Source organism: Sus scrofa, chromosome 7 (genome assembly GCF_054392235.1).
Source record: "Sus scrofa isolate SSC_HxYL_T2T_F1_AM1 chromosome 7, Sscrofa_HxYL_maternal_Yorkshire_Landrace_v2.0, whole genome shotgun sequence".
NCBI lineage: Eukaryota > Metazoa > Chordata > Mammalia > Artiodactyla > Suidae > Sus > Sus scrofa.
This window is the reverse complement of record NC_139389.1, coordinates 42,369,652-42,382,748: the sequence shown is the minus strand read 5'-3', so window position 1 is coordinate 42,382,748 and position 13,097 is coordinate 42,369,652. Positions and strand designations below refer to the sequence as shown.

Genomic DNA, 13,097 nt, shown 5'->3' with positions numbered 1-13,097 from the left:
CCCTCCTAATAATCTCCTAGGAAAGTTCACCCAAATGCATACTGCTTTCAGCTGTTAAGAGAAGGACTGATTCTGGCCTTTTAAAATCACCACAGCCCCTAATAGCAAAAGAAGCTGAAATAGATCTGGACTTGCTCCTAGGATGCTAAGCCCTGTGGGTGGGGCAGCACCTCTCTGTTTTGGCCTCTAACTGGTGCTTTTCCCATCCTGCTATGGGCCGAGTTGGTCAGTCTCACCGATTGTGCGCACACGTCATGATGAGGAAGCTGCCGAGATGAAGGGGGATGGCCTTGCTGTGGAGAGGGGAACTGATGGTGCCAAATTTAAACGTAGGGGAAGATCTGTAAAGGCCACATACCTGCTTGGCATGTCACTGCTGCAAAGGCCTGTAACATAATGAGACTTCACCTTTTAAAATATAACAAGACCATTTGAAATGGTTCCCAGTATTTTTGATGCCAACATCTCGCTTAAGGAAGGGGCTCTAGTGAAAAGAGTCACCTTGGAAAATAGTACTGGTTTTCTTCTCAAGGGTTGTTTGGCCTGGACAAAATTTTCTCATATATCCACATTGAAAGCATAAAATGAAAAAATTTTTGTCAAATTTGATGCGTAGGATGAAATCTAGATCATAAGCCTAGGCCAAAACTTATTTCTTAATAAAGGGTTTGCCACATGATTGAATAATCTGCAGAAGTTTGCTTGGACAGTATTTAGCCTGTATAAAAAATTAAGCAGGTAACTTAGAAAAATAGATTTGCATTGAAAGCAGGAAATGTGTTGATTATAAATTGTTTTTTTCCCCCAAATGTGATAATATATGCAAAAACATTTTGAAACCAGTGAGATCTGTGTGAATGTGAGGTGGGATTATGATTAGCTCTTCACCATTCTTTCTATGCTCAGTATTTACTGAGAATTGCCGCTGCAGCCATGCTACTTGGCAGTATGCTGTTACCTTTTAAGTCCTCACCTAAAATTGAAATTAAAAACTCAATCCCTCCAAGGAGGGAAATGATGGTCTCAATTAGCTGTCAAAAGTTGGTAGTTTTTGGAGTTCCCATTGTGGTGCAGCAGAAACGAATCCGACTAGTAACCATGAGGTTTCGGGTTCGATCCCTGGCCTCCCTCAGTGGATTAAGGATCCAGCACTGCAGTGAGCTGTGGTGTAGGTCGCAGACGTGGCTTGGATCTGGTGTTGCTGTGGCGTAGGCCGGCAGCTGTAGCTGTGATTTGACCCCTAGCCTGGGAACCTCCATGTGCTGCAGGTAGGGCCCTAGAAAGACAAAAGACAAAAAAAAAGAAAGTTGGTAGTTTTGGACCGTCTCAAAGTTGTGTCCCACCCGTATCCTGCAGGTAGATTCTCAATTGGCATGTCCCTCTCAGATAACTTACCTGGATTACACTGCATAGAATACAAGATCCGGTGGGAGGGAAGGCCGCTCCTCTTACCGCCTCTTCCTCAATGAACTCGCCTACGTGGCGGAGCCCGAGTGTCCGCATCTCCTCACTTCCCTTCATTCTGGGCCTTCAGTGACCAAACGCAGAAGCTGCATGTGCCAGACAACTGAGAACTCGTGCTCACCCCTTCCCTCGCCAACTGCAAAGGATTATTAGTTAGTGTCATCGTGTCCTCCTCTCTCTGAGACCTCACCCTCTAAGAGCCTTGGGAGCTTAAACACTCCGCACACAGACTCTCTGGTGTCCTCTGACCTAACGTACTTCCCAAGTTCTCCTTCCATCTGGCAAGAAGTCTGGGTTGTCTTTGTCCTGCTGGTAAAAGAAGGCTGGTGTTCCCTTTGCCCTGAGAGGGTGGCCCATGTAAAGGCAGGGCCCCCGTGGTGGCTGCCCATCCGGAATCCTTGGACCTGGGACCCACAGGCAGCCACCTGGTCCCCTTCCCACGCCTTTGTGAAAACATCTCTTGGTTCCAGTCTCCCACTGAGAATCTTGTCTGGGGCTTGCATTCCTCCAGCAGCTCCTCTTAGCTTGACCTTGCTCCCACCTGAGGAGGACCCTGCATAATCGAACCCTGGGACAGCTGACAATAGGATCCCTCTTATCTTTGGGAAAATCCTTTTCTTACCAGTAAAGTTGTTCTGCAGCTGCACCGATTCCTTCCGGCAGCTGTTAGAGGCTCCCGCCTGCCTCTCGTAGTAGAGATTCCAGTGGAGCCTCTAATGTGATGTCTGTCTTTCCGCTCCTCATTCAGAAGAACTAGAACTGGTCTCTGAATGTGGTGAAAGCATGGAAATTTCCCCTTGCGACAGCGCTCCATAACTTCCTCCTTCACCTTCGCCACTGTCACATCTGCTCTTTGGCTTCCTGACCTCCAGCCCCTCTCTATTCTGAAAGGTGGTCAGCGCCCTCTGACCCACTTAACTCCTCAGCAGCCTGAAGGGTAACTTTTCTGACATAAGTGTCTTCCCTTTTCTCCATCGACCCTACCTTCTTGCCTCCTGCTCCCTCAGTGCCACTGCCGAAGAGAGTTATAAACCACTCTGATTGTTCCATCTTTGCATGGCCCCTCCCTGCAGCTCAGTGGGCCCTGTGGAGCCTATTCCAAAGCCTGTTCTGCCTTCTACCCCACACTGCAGTCCTCCCACTCCTAGCTTGGACAAAGGATAAAAGATCTTCTTTCATATTCGAATGAAAAGTTTGCTGTCCAGGAGTTCCCATGTGGCTCAGTGGGTTAAGGATCTGGTGCTGTCACTGCTGTGGCTCAGGTAGCTGCTATGGCACGACTTTGGTTCCTGACCCGGGAACTTCCAAGTGCCTTGGACTCAGCAAAAAAAAAAAAAAAAAGATTGCTGTCCAAGGTGAGGCTCCTCACCATTCCTGTTCTTCACATCATTGTCCATCTGGTCCCATAGCCATCCTGCCATCGTCGTCACCCTCATCAACAGAACATCTGCTCTTTTCTGCCTCATGCACTCTGCGAGGAGCTTATCTTAGGCCCTTTTGTCTCAAGCTGCAGAAACCAGGTTAAGACGGCTTAAGCCATTAATGGCAAGTTTATTAAGCAACTTGGGAGATTGCTCTTGGAGCACCAGGGCAGGAACTCTGGTGGCCCCCACAGGGGCTCACATCAGATGTTGGAATCCTGCTGGGAGCTCAGATCACCTGTCTCCTTTTCTTCTCACTATAGATGACTTTCTTTGTTGTTTCTTTGAGCCTCCTGATGAAAGCGAGCCACTCCAGAATGTGTTGCATTTTTATCATTTTAATTGAATAGAGCCAATTATGCTAGAATTTTACATAATTCTAATTTCTTGACATGAAATCTGATTGGCCCAGCAAAGGTCACATGTCTTCCTAAAAGCAGCTGAGTCTACAATCAGAGCTCAGGAACCCTCTATATTTACCTCAAGGCTGGGCCAGAGACAGTTCTCAAAGAGAGGAATGACTATGTAATGGACAGATTATGTCCCCAAACCCCATCCAAATCCTCTACTGCATAGACTGTTGCAGAGAATTATAAAATGTTAGAAATAAGAGCCCTTAGAAACTATTGAATCTATTTAACTTCACAAGGGATGAAACTGAAGTACAAGTTAAGTGACTTACTTTATGTCACTTAGTCAGTGCTCAGTAAATAGTTGTTGAATTGTTGAGTGGAAAACAATTATTCCTTAAAGAAAATTTCTGAAGATCTTTACAAAGAATTGTCTATACAAATTTTTGAGGTCATTAAGTGAGAGATTAGAAATGGGTTTGATGATAAATTATGGTTATATGACTAATATCTTGGCAGTTGATCTTCCCCCAGTTGTCTGTTTTCACTCAAATGGGAAGACTCAGTAAGAGCAGTGGTCTTGACCTCCCTGCCTTCCGTGGAGTCTCTCATGAACAATGGACAGTTAGAAAAAGACAAAACGGACACTTGCTGCTGATATAAAAGACACCAATTCGGTGAAGAAGCTGTTGATCTCAACTGTTAAACCTCAGCTATTGTTCACAATCTGGCACAGAATTAATCCCTTAAGAAAGGGATGAAAAAAATGCCATTCAGCACAACATAGTTTGTCATTGCATGCATAATGCAGACTTTCCAATTAGAATGCTATAATTTGGAAACTTTCTTCACAGACTGATGAGAGAGCAATTATTTTAAAGAAAGGAAAACTCAGTCCACTGGGTTTGCCTCAAGTCACTTCTGACTCAAGCCGCAAAGACAAGAGTTTTGAAAACATATTCGCTATTGAATTTTGTATCAAAACACCAGCAAGGAGAGCAATTAGTTGCTGTAAACTGAACCCCAGTAATCAATGGTATGCAGCCAGCCAGAGCATTTATGGAAGATGTAAGCAAAATCACATCTGGTAATCAATTAAAAAAAGCCCAGCACTTCACTGCTTTTCAGGGAAACTCCACAATGAGAATAAGGTAGATGGGGGAGACATCACCAGGCATTTCATGCAGTGCTCATTAGGTAGAGGGGTTTGTGGCCACAGCTAAACGTAGACTTGATAGATCTTGGTCAGCAGCTTCCTTTCCTTAGCTCTTTTTGAAAGTGGCTTCTGATGTGCAGTGGAGGTGTGTAGAGGTCAGAGGTATGTTTAAGGAGCTCCTCTCAATTAAAGTCAGGGGGAGTGTGTCTGTCCTGGGCCAGCTCGCTGGGCAAACCTTTTCTGGCAGATTACAAGTCAGAAATATCGCTGTGTTGTTGCAGCTGCAGAGATAGAGGAAGACGTTGCTGGCAGGGAAAGAGGTGAAGGGAGTTGGTGGGCTTTACAGTTGTGCCTTATTAGAGCAAAATTTCTCTCCATGGGGGAAAAAGAGATTGAGGCTGTTTTTCCTTTAGTGTCCTTAAGCTGTTTTTGCTTTTTTGAGTTCAGTCAGCAGAGGGGTTTTCATTCCTGGCTAAGCCTCCATTCCAAGTAAATATGCATTCTAGCACATGAATTAGAATCCCTCTTATACAGAGAACAAACCCAGTGGTTACCAGTGGGGGAGAGAGACGGGGGTTGGGGGGAGTATAGGGATAAGGGATTTAAAAAATGAGTTACTGTGTGGGATTATATGCAATTACGTGTGTGAAACTCTTGAAAATTTCAAAGCACTATAGAATTTAAAGAATCTTTCATCCAGTTAAAGAATGCATATGTATGTATGACTGGGTCACTTTGCTGTATAGTAGAAATTGACACAACATTGTAAGTCAGCTACACTTTAATTAAAAAAAAAAAAAAAACCCTTTTTTAAAAAAGTATCCTTCCCTCTTAAAAAAAAATTCTAAGTAGAGGTGAGTCTGAGCCCTAGCATGACAACCCAAGATCCATCACTGTCCCTTTTCCACTCAGGAGTCACAATGACCCCACATTTCCAGCCCCCAGAGACTCTTAATAGAGGAATAGAGAGGAGATGTCTCAACCAGTATGTGCACTTGGCTGCTGTTCAGAAAAAAGAATTTAGGCCAGGAAAAATTATTGAGGTAAAGATCAATAGAGTAGACTAATAAAAATTAATATCTTCAGCATGCAAACTGTGATAGGCAGTGGATTAATATCCTCTAAATACAGAGGGCATCTTGTAAGTCATTAACAAAAGGATAAATATAAGTAGAAAATGAGTAAAATGTTCAAGTTCAGTGATATATAAAAAGCTGCACGTTAATGTAATAAGATCTAATTCAGCTATGAAATTGGCAGTATTTTTAAAGATAATACACGATATTGGTGATGATACACAGAAACAGGCATTTTTATATGTTGCTGGTAGTATGAGTATAAATTGGTAGAGATGTTTGTTGGGGACAAGGGGACAGTTGTGCAGCTGTTTTGTAATACCTGTCATCAAGGCCTCATAAGTCCTGCTCCAGGAATTGCACTTATGGAAACTTTGAAAGGCAATAACCATAGATGTCGCTTAAGAATGTTCATCACACCGTTGTCATGACAGTGTGTTATTATCAACTACCTAAGTATTCAACAGTAAGAGACTAATGAAATAAATTATGGGGTATCCATACAGTGAAGTTCTGTGAAACCAGTACATACGATGAAGAATATTTGATGATTGAAAAAAAAAGATATTTAGAACAGGTCATTAAGCAAAGCAAGTTATAAACAGTTTGCAGCATATGTATGTGTTTATAGAATTAGTAGAATTACAGGTGATCTTTGTTTTACCTTGAAAGAAACTAGAGAACCTTATAGAAGAAGTTACTATAAGACACAATTTGCACAATTTTAAAAATTCTTTTAATCTGCTGTTATTTCAAGAACCTCTACTAGAGCATTTATGAAATTTACTCATAACTGGCCTTCCTTTTATTTTCTCCATATCGCATATCCTTGGGGCAGTTCTTTTCCATGAAATAGTTCAAGATCTGGTTAAATTCTATCCCAAAAGGGTCTTGATTATTTTCATTTGGATACACTAATAAAAACACTAACTCATGATTATCCAGGAGGATGTGGATTACGATAAACTTGGCTTTCTAAATAATCTAAAATTCCATTGGGGAAACTGCCTCAAAATCACGTCCCCAAAAGCCTGTTACCAGGCTTTTAAATAAAGAGAATGGTTAATTATTTTAAAGTGGGGTTTGTTTTGTTTTGTTTTGTTTTTTTTTCATGGTTTTAATCTACTCTGGTGTTTATGAATGCTTTCAGCCCAGAACATATATGGAACATATGCTATAAGCAGAATCCACATGTTTGGAGTAGAATTTTTTTTGTTTTTGTTTTGGAAAAAAGAGCAATGATTTTTCTAAAAGGCTTATATTTATTCTGAGAGCCAGACAACCATAGAGGCAAAAATTACTTTTTTAAAAGTTACTCAACATAGGAGTTCCCGCTGTGGCGCAGTGGGATCAGTGGCGTCTTGGGAGCCCTGGGACACAGGTTTGATACCAGCCTGGCACAGTGAGTTAAGGGTTCAGTGTTGCCGCAGCTTCAGCTTAGGGTGCAACTGTGGCTCGGATCTGAGCCCTGGCCAGGGAACTCTATATGCCTTGGGTGGCCAAAAAAGAGAAAAATAAAAGTTACTCAACATAAGTATAAATTAACATAGGCATATTGCATAAAAGAGCTGAGGGATTAGGATGATATTTGAGGAAATGACTAACAAGGGAAATGATGCACTTTCTTTTCAAGCACACGGGTATAGTCTAAAAGAATTATTGGACACTAAAGCAATAGGGTGGACTCCTTCCTGTCTGATTGATTCAGAGTATTTTGAGAGATTAAATACTCAAGTGGGTTTGAGAGAATCCATAGTATATACAGTAGAATACATCTGTTTATGCTTTTCCAGAGCCTTTTAGTTTTTTCTACTTAAAAGATGAATTTGGTCATATTAGCTAGGGTGGATTTCATCATTGATAGCTCACAAAATTGCAAGTGACAACAAGGAACAAAGGGTAAGAGGAAAGGGGAACACAGTGGCATTTCTAATCCTCACTAATAGCTTTCTAGGTGGTACTAAACCGAGCTTGGGCAAAGGATTTTCATTTATTATCATTGCAGGGTTAAGGAGAAATTACACAAAGTACTTTTGTAGAGTGGTAAGAGTTTATAAGTTATAAATTACAGGGAGGCGCTTTGGTAAGGACACCAGGTTGGAACCCAGTATCTGTCATCACTGAGTTTAGATACATACTTAACATCTTTAAACTTCACTTTCACCATGTGTAATTTGATGAGAATAATCATGCTTGCTGAGAAGCAACAGTAACATTACAGAAGTAACATTAAAGAAGTGTTGACCATTATGATAATAATAATAATAGTTGTTGTTATTGTTACAAATAATCTATTTGTTGAGCAAACATTCGCTGAATGTAGACTCTGTGTGGGACGCTATGCTAAGTCCTGGATGTGGAAAAACCAATAAGACACAGACGTGGTCCTCAGGGGGCTCATTATCTGCTGTAACTGATGGAGGAAGCAAATGTGCCTGGCCAACTGAAAACAATAAGATAGCTATCTTCAAAAAGATAGCTATCTTGTATGGGAAGGACATTTAGACTGAAATTATGGAAAACAATGATCCCTCACCACCATAGCACTGTCAGAAGTAAAATGTTGGACGGTAGTCTGATCCCATATTATAATATTTAAGTTCTTTTTTAATTCTATTTTTAAAATTGAGGGAGTTCCCGTCGTGACGCAGTGGTTAACGAATCCGACTAGGAACCATGAGGTTGCGGGTTCGGTCCCTGCCCTTGCTCAGTGGGTTAATGATCTGGCGTTGCCGCTAGCTGTGGTGTAGGTTGCAGACTTGGCTTGGGTCCCGAGTTGCTGTGGCTGTGGCGTAGGCTGGCAGCTACAGCTCCGATTAGACCCCTAGCCTGGGAACCTCCATATGCCGTGGGAGCGGCCCAAGAAATGGCAAAAAGACAAAAAATAATTAAAAATAAAAAATAAAAATAAATACATAAAATTGAGGAATAACATACACACAGTGCATAAAACTTTTAAGTATGTAGTTTGATGGATGTTTACATGTGTATACACCCACATCACTACTACTAGATCAAAATTAGCCCATTTCAGCATCTTAGAAGTTTCTCTCACCCTTTTCTAGTCATTACCTCCCCTAGAGGTAACTGCTATTCTGACGCCTAGTGCCATAGATAAATTTAGTCTGAGTTTCATGTAAATGGAATCACAAAGTCAATGCTTTGGTTCTCATCTGGGCTAAAAAGGGGGGTAAGAAGAATAGGACCAAGATAATCAATTTTTAGGTAATAAAGTTTTTCCTGATGAATATATCTCCCAATCAGATAATCTTACCAAAGCTATACAGAAAGTCTGGTAAGATTGAGAAGGAACTTGAAATATGATGAAGGTCATTGGGGCCTGCTAGTTATTACCATTTAGCACAGGTTTCCCCCAAATGGTGATCTCAAGGATGTGACCTTTGGTCAGCCCAGCCAACTTGAGATGAGAGCTGGAAGAATCAGGAAGGAGAATTTGGGGACATCTCCTCCCTGACAAGCCAGTTCAAAGATCTTTGCCACTTGGAGGACAGAGTCTGCCTGGGGTTGGGTAATGTGTGAAATAAATTCCTAAAGAAACAAGCCTGTCACTGCAGACTGACTACACCTTCTCCCATCACACTTTTTTTTTTTTTTTTTTTGTCTTTTTGCCATTTCTAGGGCCACTCTCGTGGCATATGGAGGTTCCCAGGCTAGGGGTCCAATCGGTGCTGTAGCCACCAGTCTACGCCAGAGCCACAGCAACTCAGGATCTGAGCTGTGTCTGCAACCTACACCACAGCTCACGGCAATGCCGGATCGTCAACCCACTGAGCAAGGGCAGGAACCAAACCCGCAACCTCATGGTTCCTGGTCGGATTCGTCAACCACTGAGCCATGATGGGAACTCCCTCCCATCACACTCTTGCTGGGGACTCACTTCCTTTCTTTGGTGATGCAAAGGAGACAGGTAGGAGGGACAGAATAGATATCGAGCCTAAGAAAACAGCAAGTAGAACTTACACAGCATTCTTTTCCCCCCCTCTGTTCAGGTTGTTGCTGTGGGACTGTGATGATCGGAGCTATAGCTACTACGTTGAGGTTTCCACCAACCAGCAGCAGTGGACCATGGTAGCCGACAGGACAAAAGTCTCCTGCAAGTAAGTTACATCCTTTTGGGAATTTATGCCAATTTATTTTTATTTTTTATTTTTTTGTCTTTTTTGGGGCTGCACCTGCGGCATATGGAGGTTCCCAGGCTAGGGGTCTAATCGGAGCCACAGCTGTTGGCCTACGTCACAGCCACAGCAACGCCAGATCCAAGCCGAGTCTGAGACCTACACCACAGCTCACAGCAACGCTGGATCCTTAACCCACTGAGCGAGGCCAGGGATTGAACCTACAACCTTATGGTTCCTAGTTGGATTCATTTCGGCTGCTCCGTGATGGGAACTCTGAATTTATGCCACTTTAAATGACAGCCCTTCCACTGGATTCAGAAGGTTCCAAAAAAGATTCATGGAATCACCAAATTATATTCTTGTTTGGAGGTTAAAACATTCTGATGATCCTTTCCTTCAGTTGTGACTATTAATTACTTGGATGAGAATTTATATGACCTAAGAAGCTTTCCTCAGGTTGTGGTTTGAACTTGACTTTTTAAAATGGCATGCATCTAAACGGGGAAAAGAAAGATACTTTCCATATGCAGTCCTTTCCCAGGTCCTCCCCAACATCCCACACTAACCCCTTCAGGACTTTTTTCTTCATGAGAGATTTTTGCTGATGCAGTACACACTTTAACAGTATTCTGGGACTCTCACCTACTCTCCACCCCCATATCATTCTCAGGGTTACCTTTAAATATTTATCTCATCTTCAAATTAGTTACACTGTTACCTAAACTAAGGAAAGCTTGTAGTTTAGGTCTCATGGGAAACAGACATTTCAGGGATGTGGCATTGGGGCTTGAGCTTACCAGGTTGTGGGGGAAGCCAGGAGGGAGGATTCTGTGAGTTCTGAGCAGCTTAGAATCATGATAAGGAATGTAACTACCACTCAGATTGAAATTAGTACATTTCTAGCATTCTAGAAGGTTCTTCATACCATTTCCCCATCATTACCTGAAAAGAGCTCAGTGCCTTTTTGTGTAGAGCCAGATTCTCTGGGAGGTAAGATAGAGCAAATAGCTAAATTTTTTTTTTTTTTAGGGCTGCACCTGGGGCATATGGAGGTTCCCAGGCTAGGGGTCAGATCGGAGCTGTAGCTGCTGGGCTACACCACAGCCACAGCAATACAGGTTCCAGGCCGTGTCTGCGACCTACACCACAGCTCACGGCAATGCTGGATCCTTAACCACTAAGCAACGCCAGGGATCAAACCTGCCACCTCATGGATGCTTGTCAGATTTGTTAACCACTGAGCCACGATGGGAATGCCTGAGGTTTTTTGTTGTTGTTGTTGTTGTTGTTTTAATGAGATAGGATTCATATACCATAAAATTCACCCTTTTATTTTTTATTTTCTTTGTCTCTTTAGGGCCGCACCTGTGGCATATGGAGGTTCCCAGGCTAAGGATCTAATTGGAGCTGTAGCTGCTGGCTTACACCACAGCCATGGCAACACCAGATCCCTAACCACTGAGCAAGGCCAGGGATCGAACCTGCATCCTCATGGATACCAGTCAGGTTCATTAACTGCTGAGCCATGGTGGAACTCCAAAATTCACTTTTTTTTTTTTTCTTTTCTTTTTAGGACTGCACTCACGGCATATGGAGTTTCCAAGGCTAGGGATCTAATCAGAACTGTTGCCACCAGCCTATGCCGCAGCCACAGCAATGCCAGATCCGAGCCGCGTCTGCAACCACATCGTAGCTCATGGCAATGCCAGATCCTTAACCCACTGAGCGAGGCCAGGGATTGAACCCACAACCTCATGGTTCCTAGTCGGATTCGTTTCTGCTGCGCCACAATAGGAACTCGCAAAAATTCACTTTTTTAAATTGTACAGTTCAGTAGTTTTTAGTATGTTCACAGAATTGTGCCACCATCACAGCAATCTAATGTTCCAAAACACTTTCATCAGCCCAGAAAGAAACCCCCTTTCCATTAGCAGTCTTCCCATTTCCCTCCAGCTCCCACAGCCCCAGGACCTAGTAGTCTACTTTCTGTGGCTATGGATTTGCATATTCTGGGCATTTCTTATAAATGGAATCTTATAGTATGTGTGTTGTTTGTTTGTTTCCAGGCTTCTTTCACTTAGTATAATGTTTTCAAGGTTCATCCCTGTTACAGCCTATATCAATACCTCATTACTTTTTATGACTGAATAATATTCCATCATATGGGAACATATATAGCAGATTTTGTTTGTCCACTTATCAGTTAATGAAAATTTGAATTGTTTCTACTTTTTGGTTATTAAGAATATTGCTGCTGTAACATTCCTGTACAAGTTTTTATGTGAACATATGTTTTCAGTTCTCTTGGGGACCTATCTAGGAGTAGAATTGTTGAATCTTCTAGTATCTCTGAGTTTAAGTTTTTGAGGAACTGCAACACCTTTCCACAGCAGTTGCACTGTTTGGCATTCATACCAGCAGTGTATGAGGGTTTCAATTTCTCCACATTCTTGCCAGTACTTGTTATTACCTGTCTTTTCGTTCACAGCCATCTTAGTAAGAGTGAAGTGGCATCTCGTTGTGGTTTTGATTTGCATTTTCCTGATGACTAATGATGTTGAACATCTTTTCAGGGCTTCATAAAGGCATTAATGATGGTTGTTTGATGCAGTGTCTGACATCTTCACCATTATTATAGTAATTATGTAGCATGTTTATATTGGTTCGGGTAATACTTGCTACTACAGCAAGGAGTAGCTTCGTTGTGTCAGTAGTTTTAAACAACAGTGTATTTCTCAGTCATGTAGAAGAAGAAATGACTCTTCTCCACCGGTGACTGAGGGACCCAGGTGTCTTCCTTCTTGAGGTCCTGCCATCATCTAGAGCCTCATCAGCATCATCTGCGTCTAGCTGGCAGATGGGAGGAGAGCAGAGAGAAGGTATACCTGGATCTGAACAGCCTTAGCCTGGGTGTAGTGAACATCACTTCTTCTTGCCTTCCACTGGGGAAAACTGGTCTGCTGCCACACGGATGTAATAGGACCAGGAAATGCAGTCAGCTCCTGGCCGGGCAGCCGCTTCTCAATGGAGCTCGAATCTTGTAGCCATCGATACCATAGCAAGAGAAAACTAGCAGTTACTAACTGGTATTCTTTTACTTGCATGTATTTTATCTCATTTTGTCCTAAGTACAAAACACCTGGTGGGTAATTGTTGTCATTTTATAAAAGGAAAGATGAAGGGCTCTTTCCACTGTACCTTCTTGGCTCCTAGAACCCAAAGCATTGCTAAACCAAGCTAAATGATGAAAACTGGGGAACAAGGTGATTCACTTACTTCCAGCTCACAGAAAGAACCCTTTTCATACACTGGAAGGCGTTCAGGGCCCATGAACAACCACTCGTTTATCTTTCCAGAGTTGCTGCTTATTGGGTGTATAGCTCACAGACTAGATCCTCTGCTTCCTCACCTTTGACACATGTCACTGGTTACCTGTCTCTTCTGTCATCTTATGTGTTATGTTATAAATTGGATTCCTCATCCCTTTTATG

At 42.4% G+C, this 13,097-nt stretch overlaps 1 protein-coding gene across 4 annotated transcripts in view; it reads left to right on the top strand.

The window, feature by feature from the left end:
- The window catches only part of BTBD9 (BTB domain containing 9), a 406,522-nt gene that overhangs the window by 320,889 nt on the left and 72,536 nt on the right, over nt 1-13,097 (top strand). For all 4 annotated transcript variants that reach the window (XR_014809001.1, XM_084966368.1, XM_084966369.1 and 1 more), the window contains 1 exon segment: nt 9,478-9,585. Coding sequence is in view for 3 of the 4 variants with exons in the window: in XM_084966368.1 (XP_084822494.1) it covers nt 9,478-9,585 (108 nt within the window). In the remaining variant the exon portion in view is untranslated.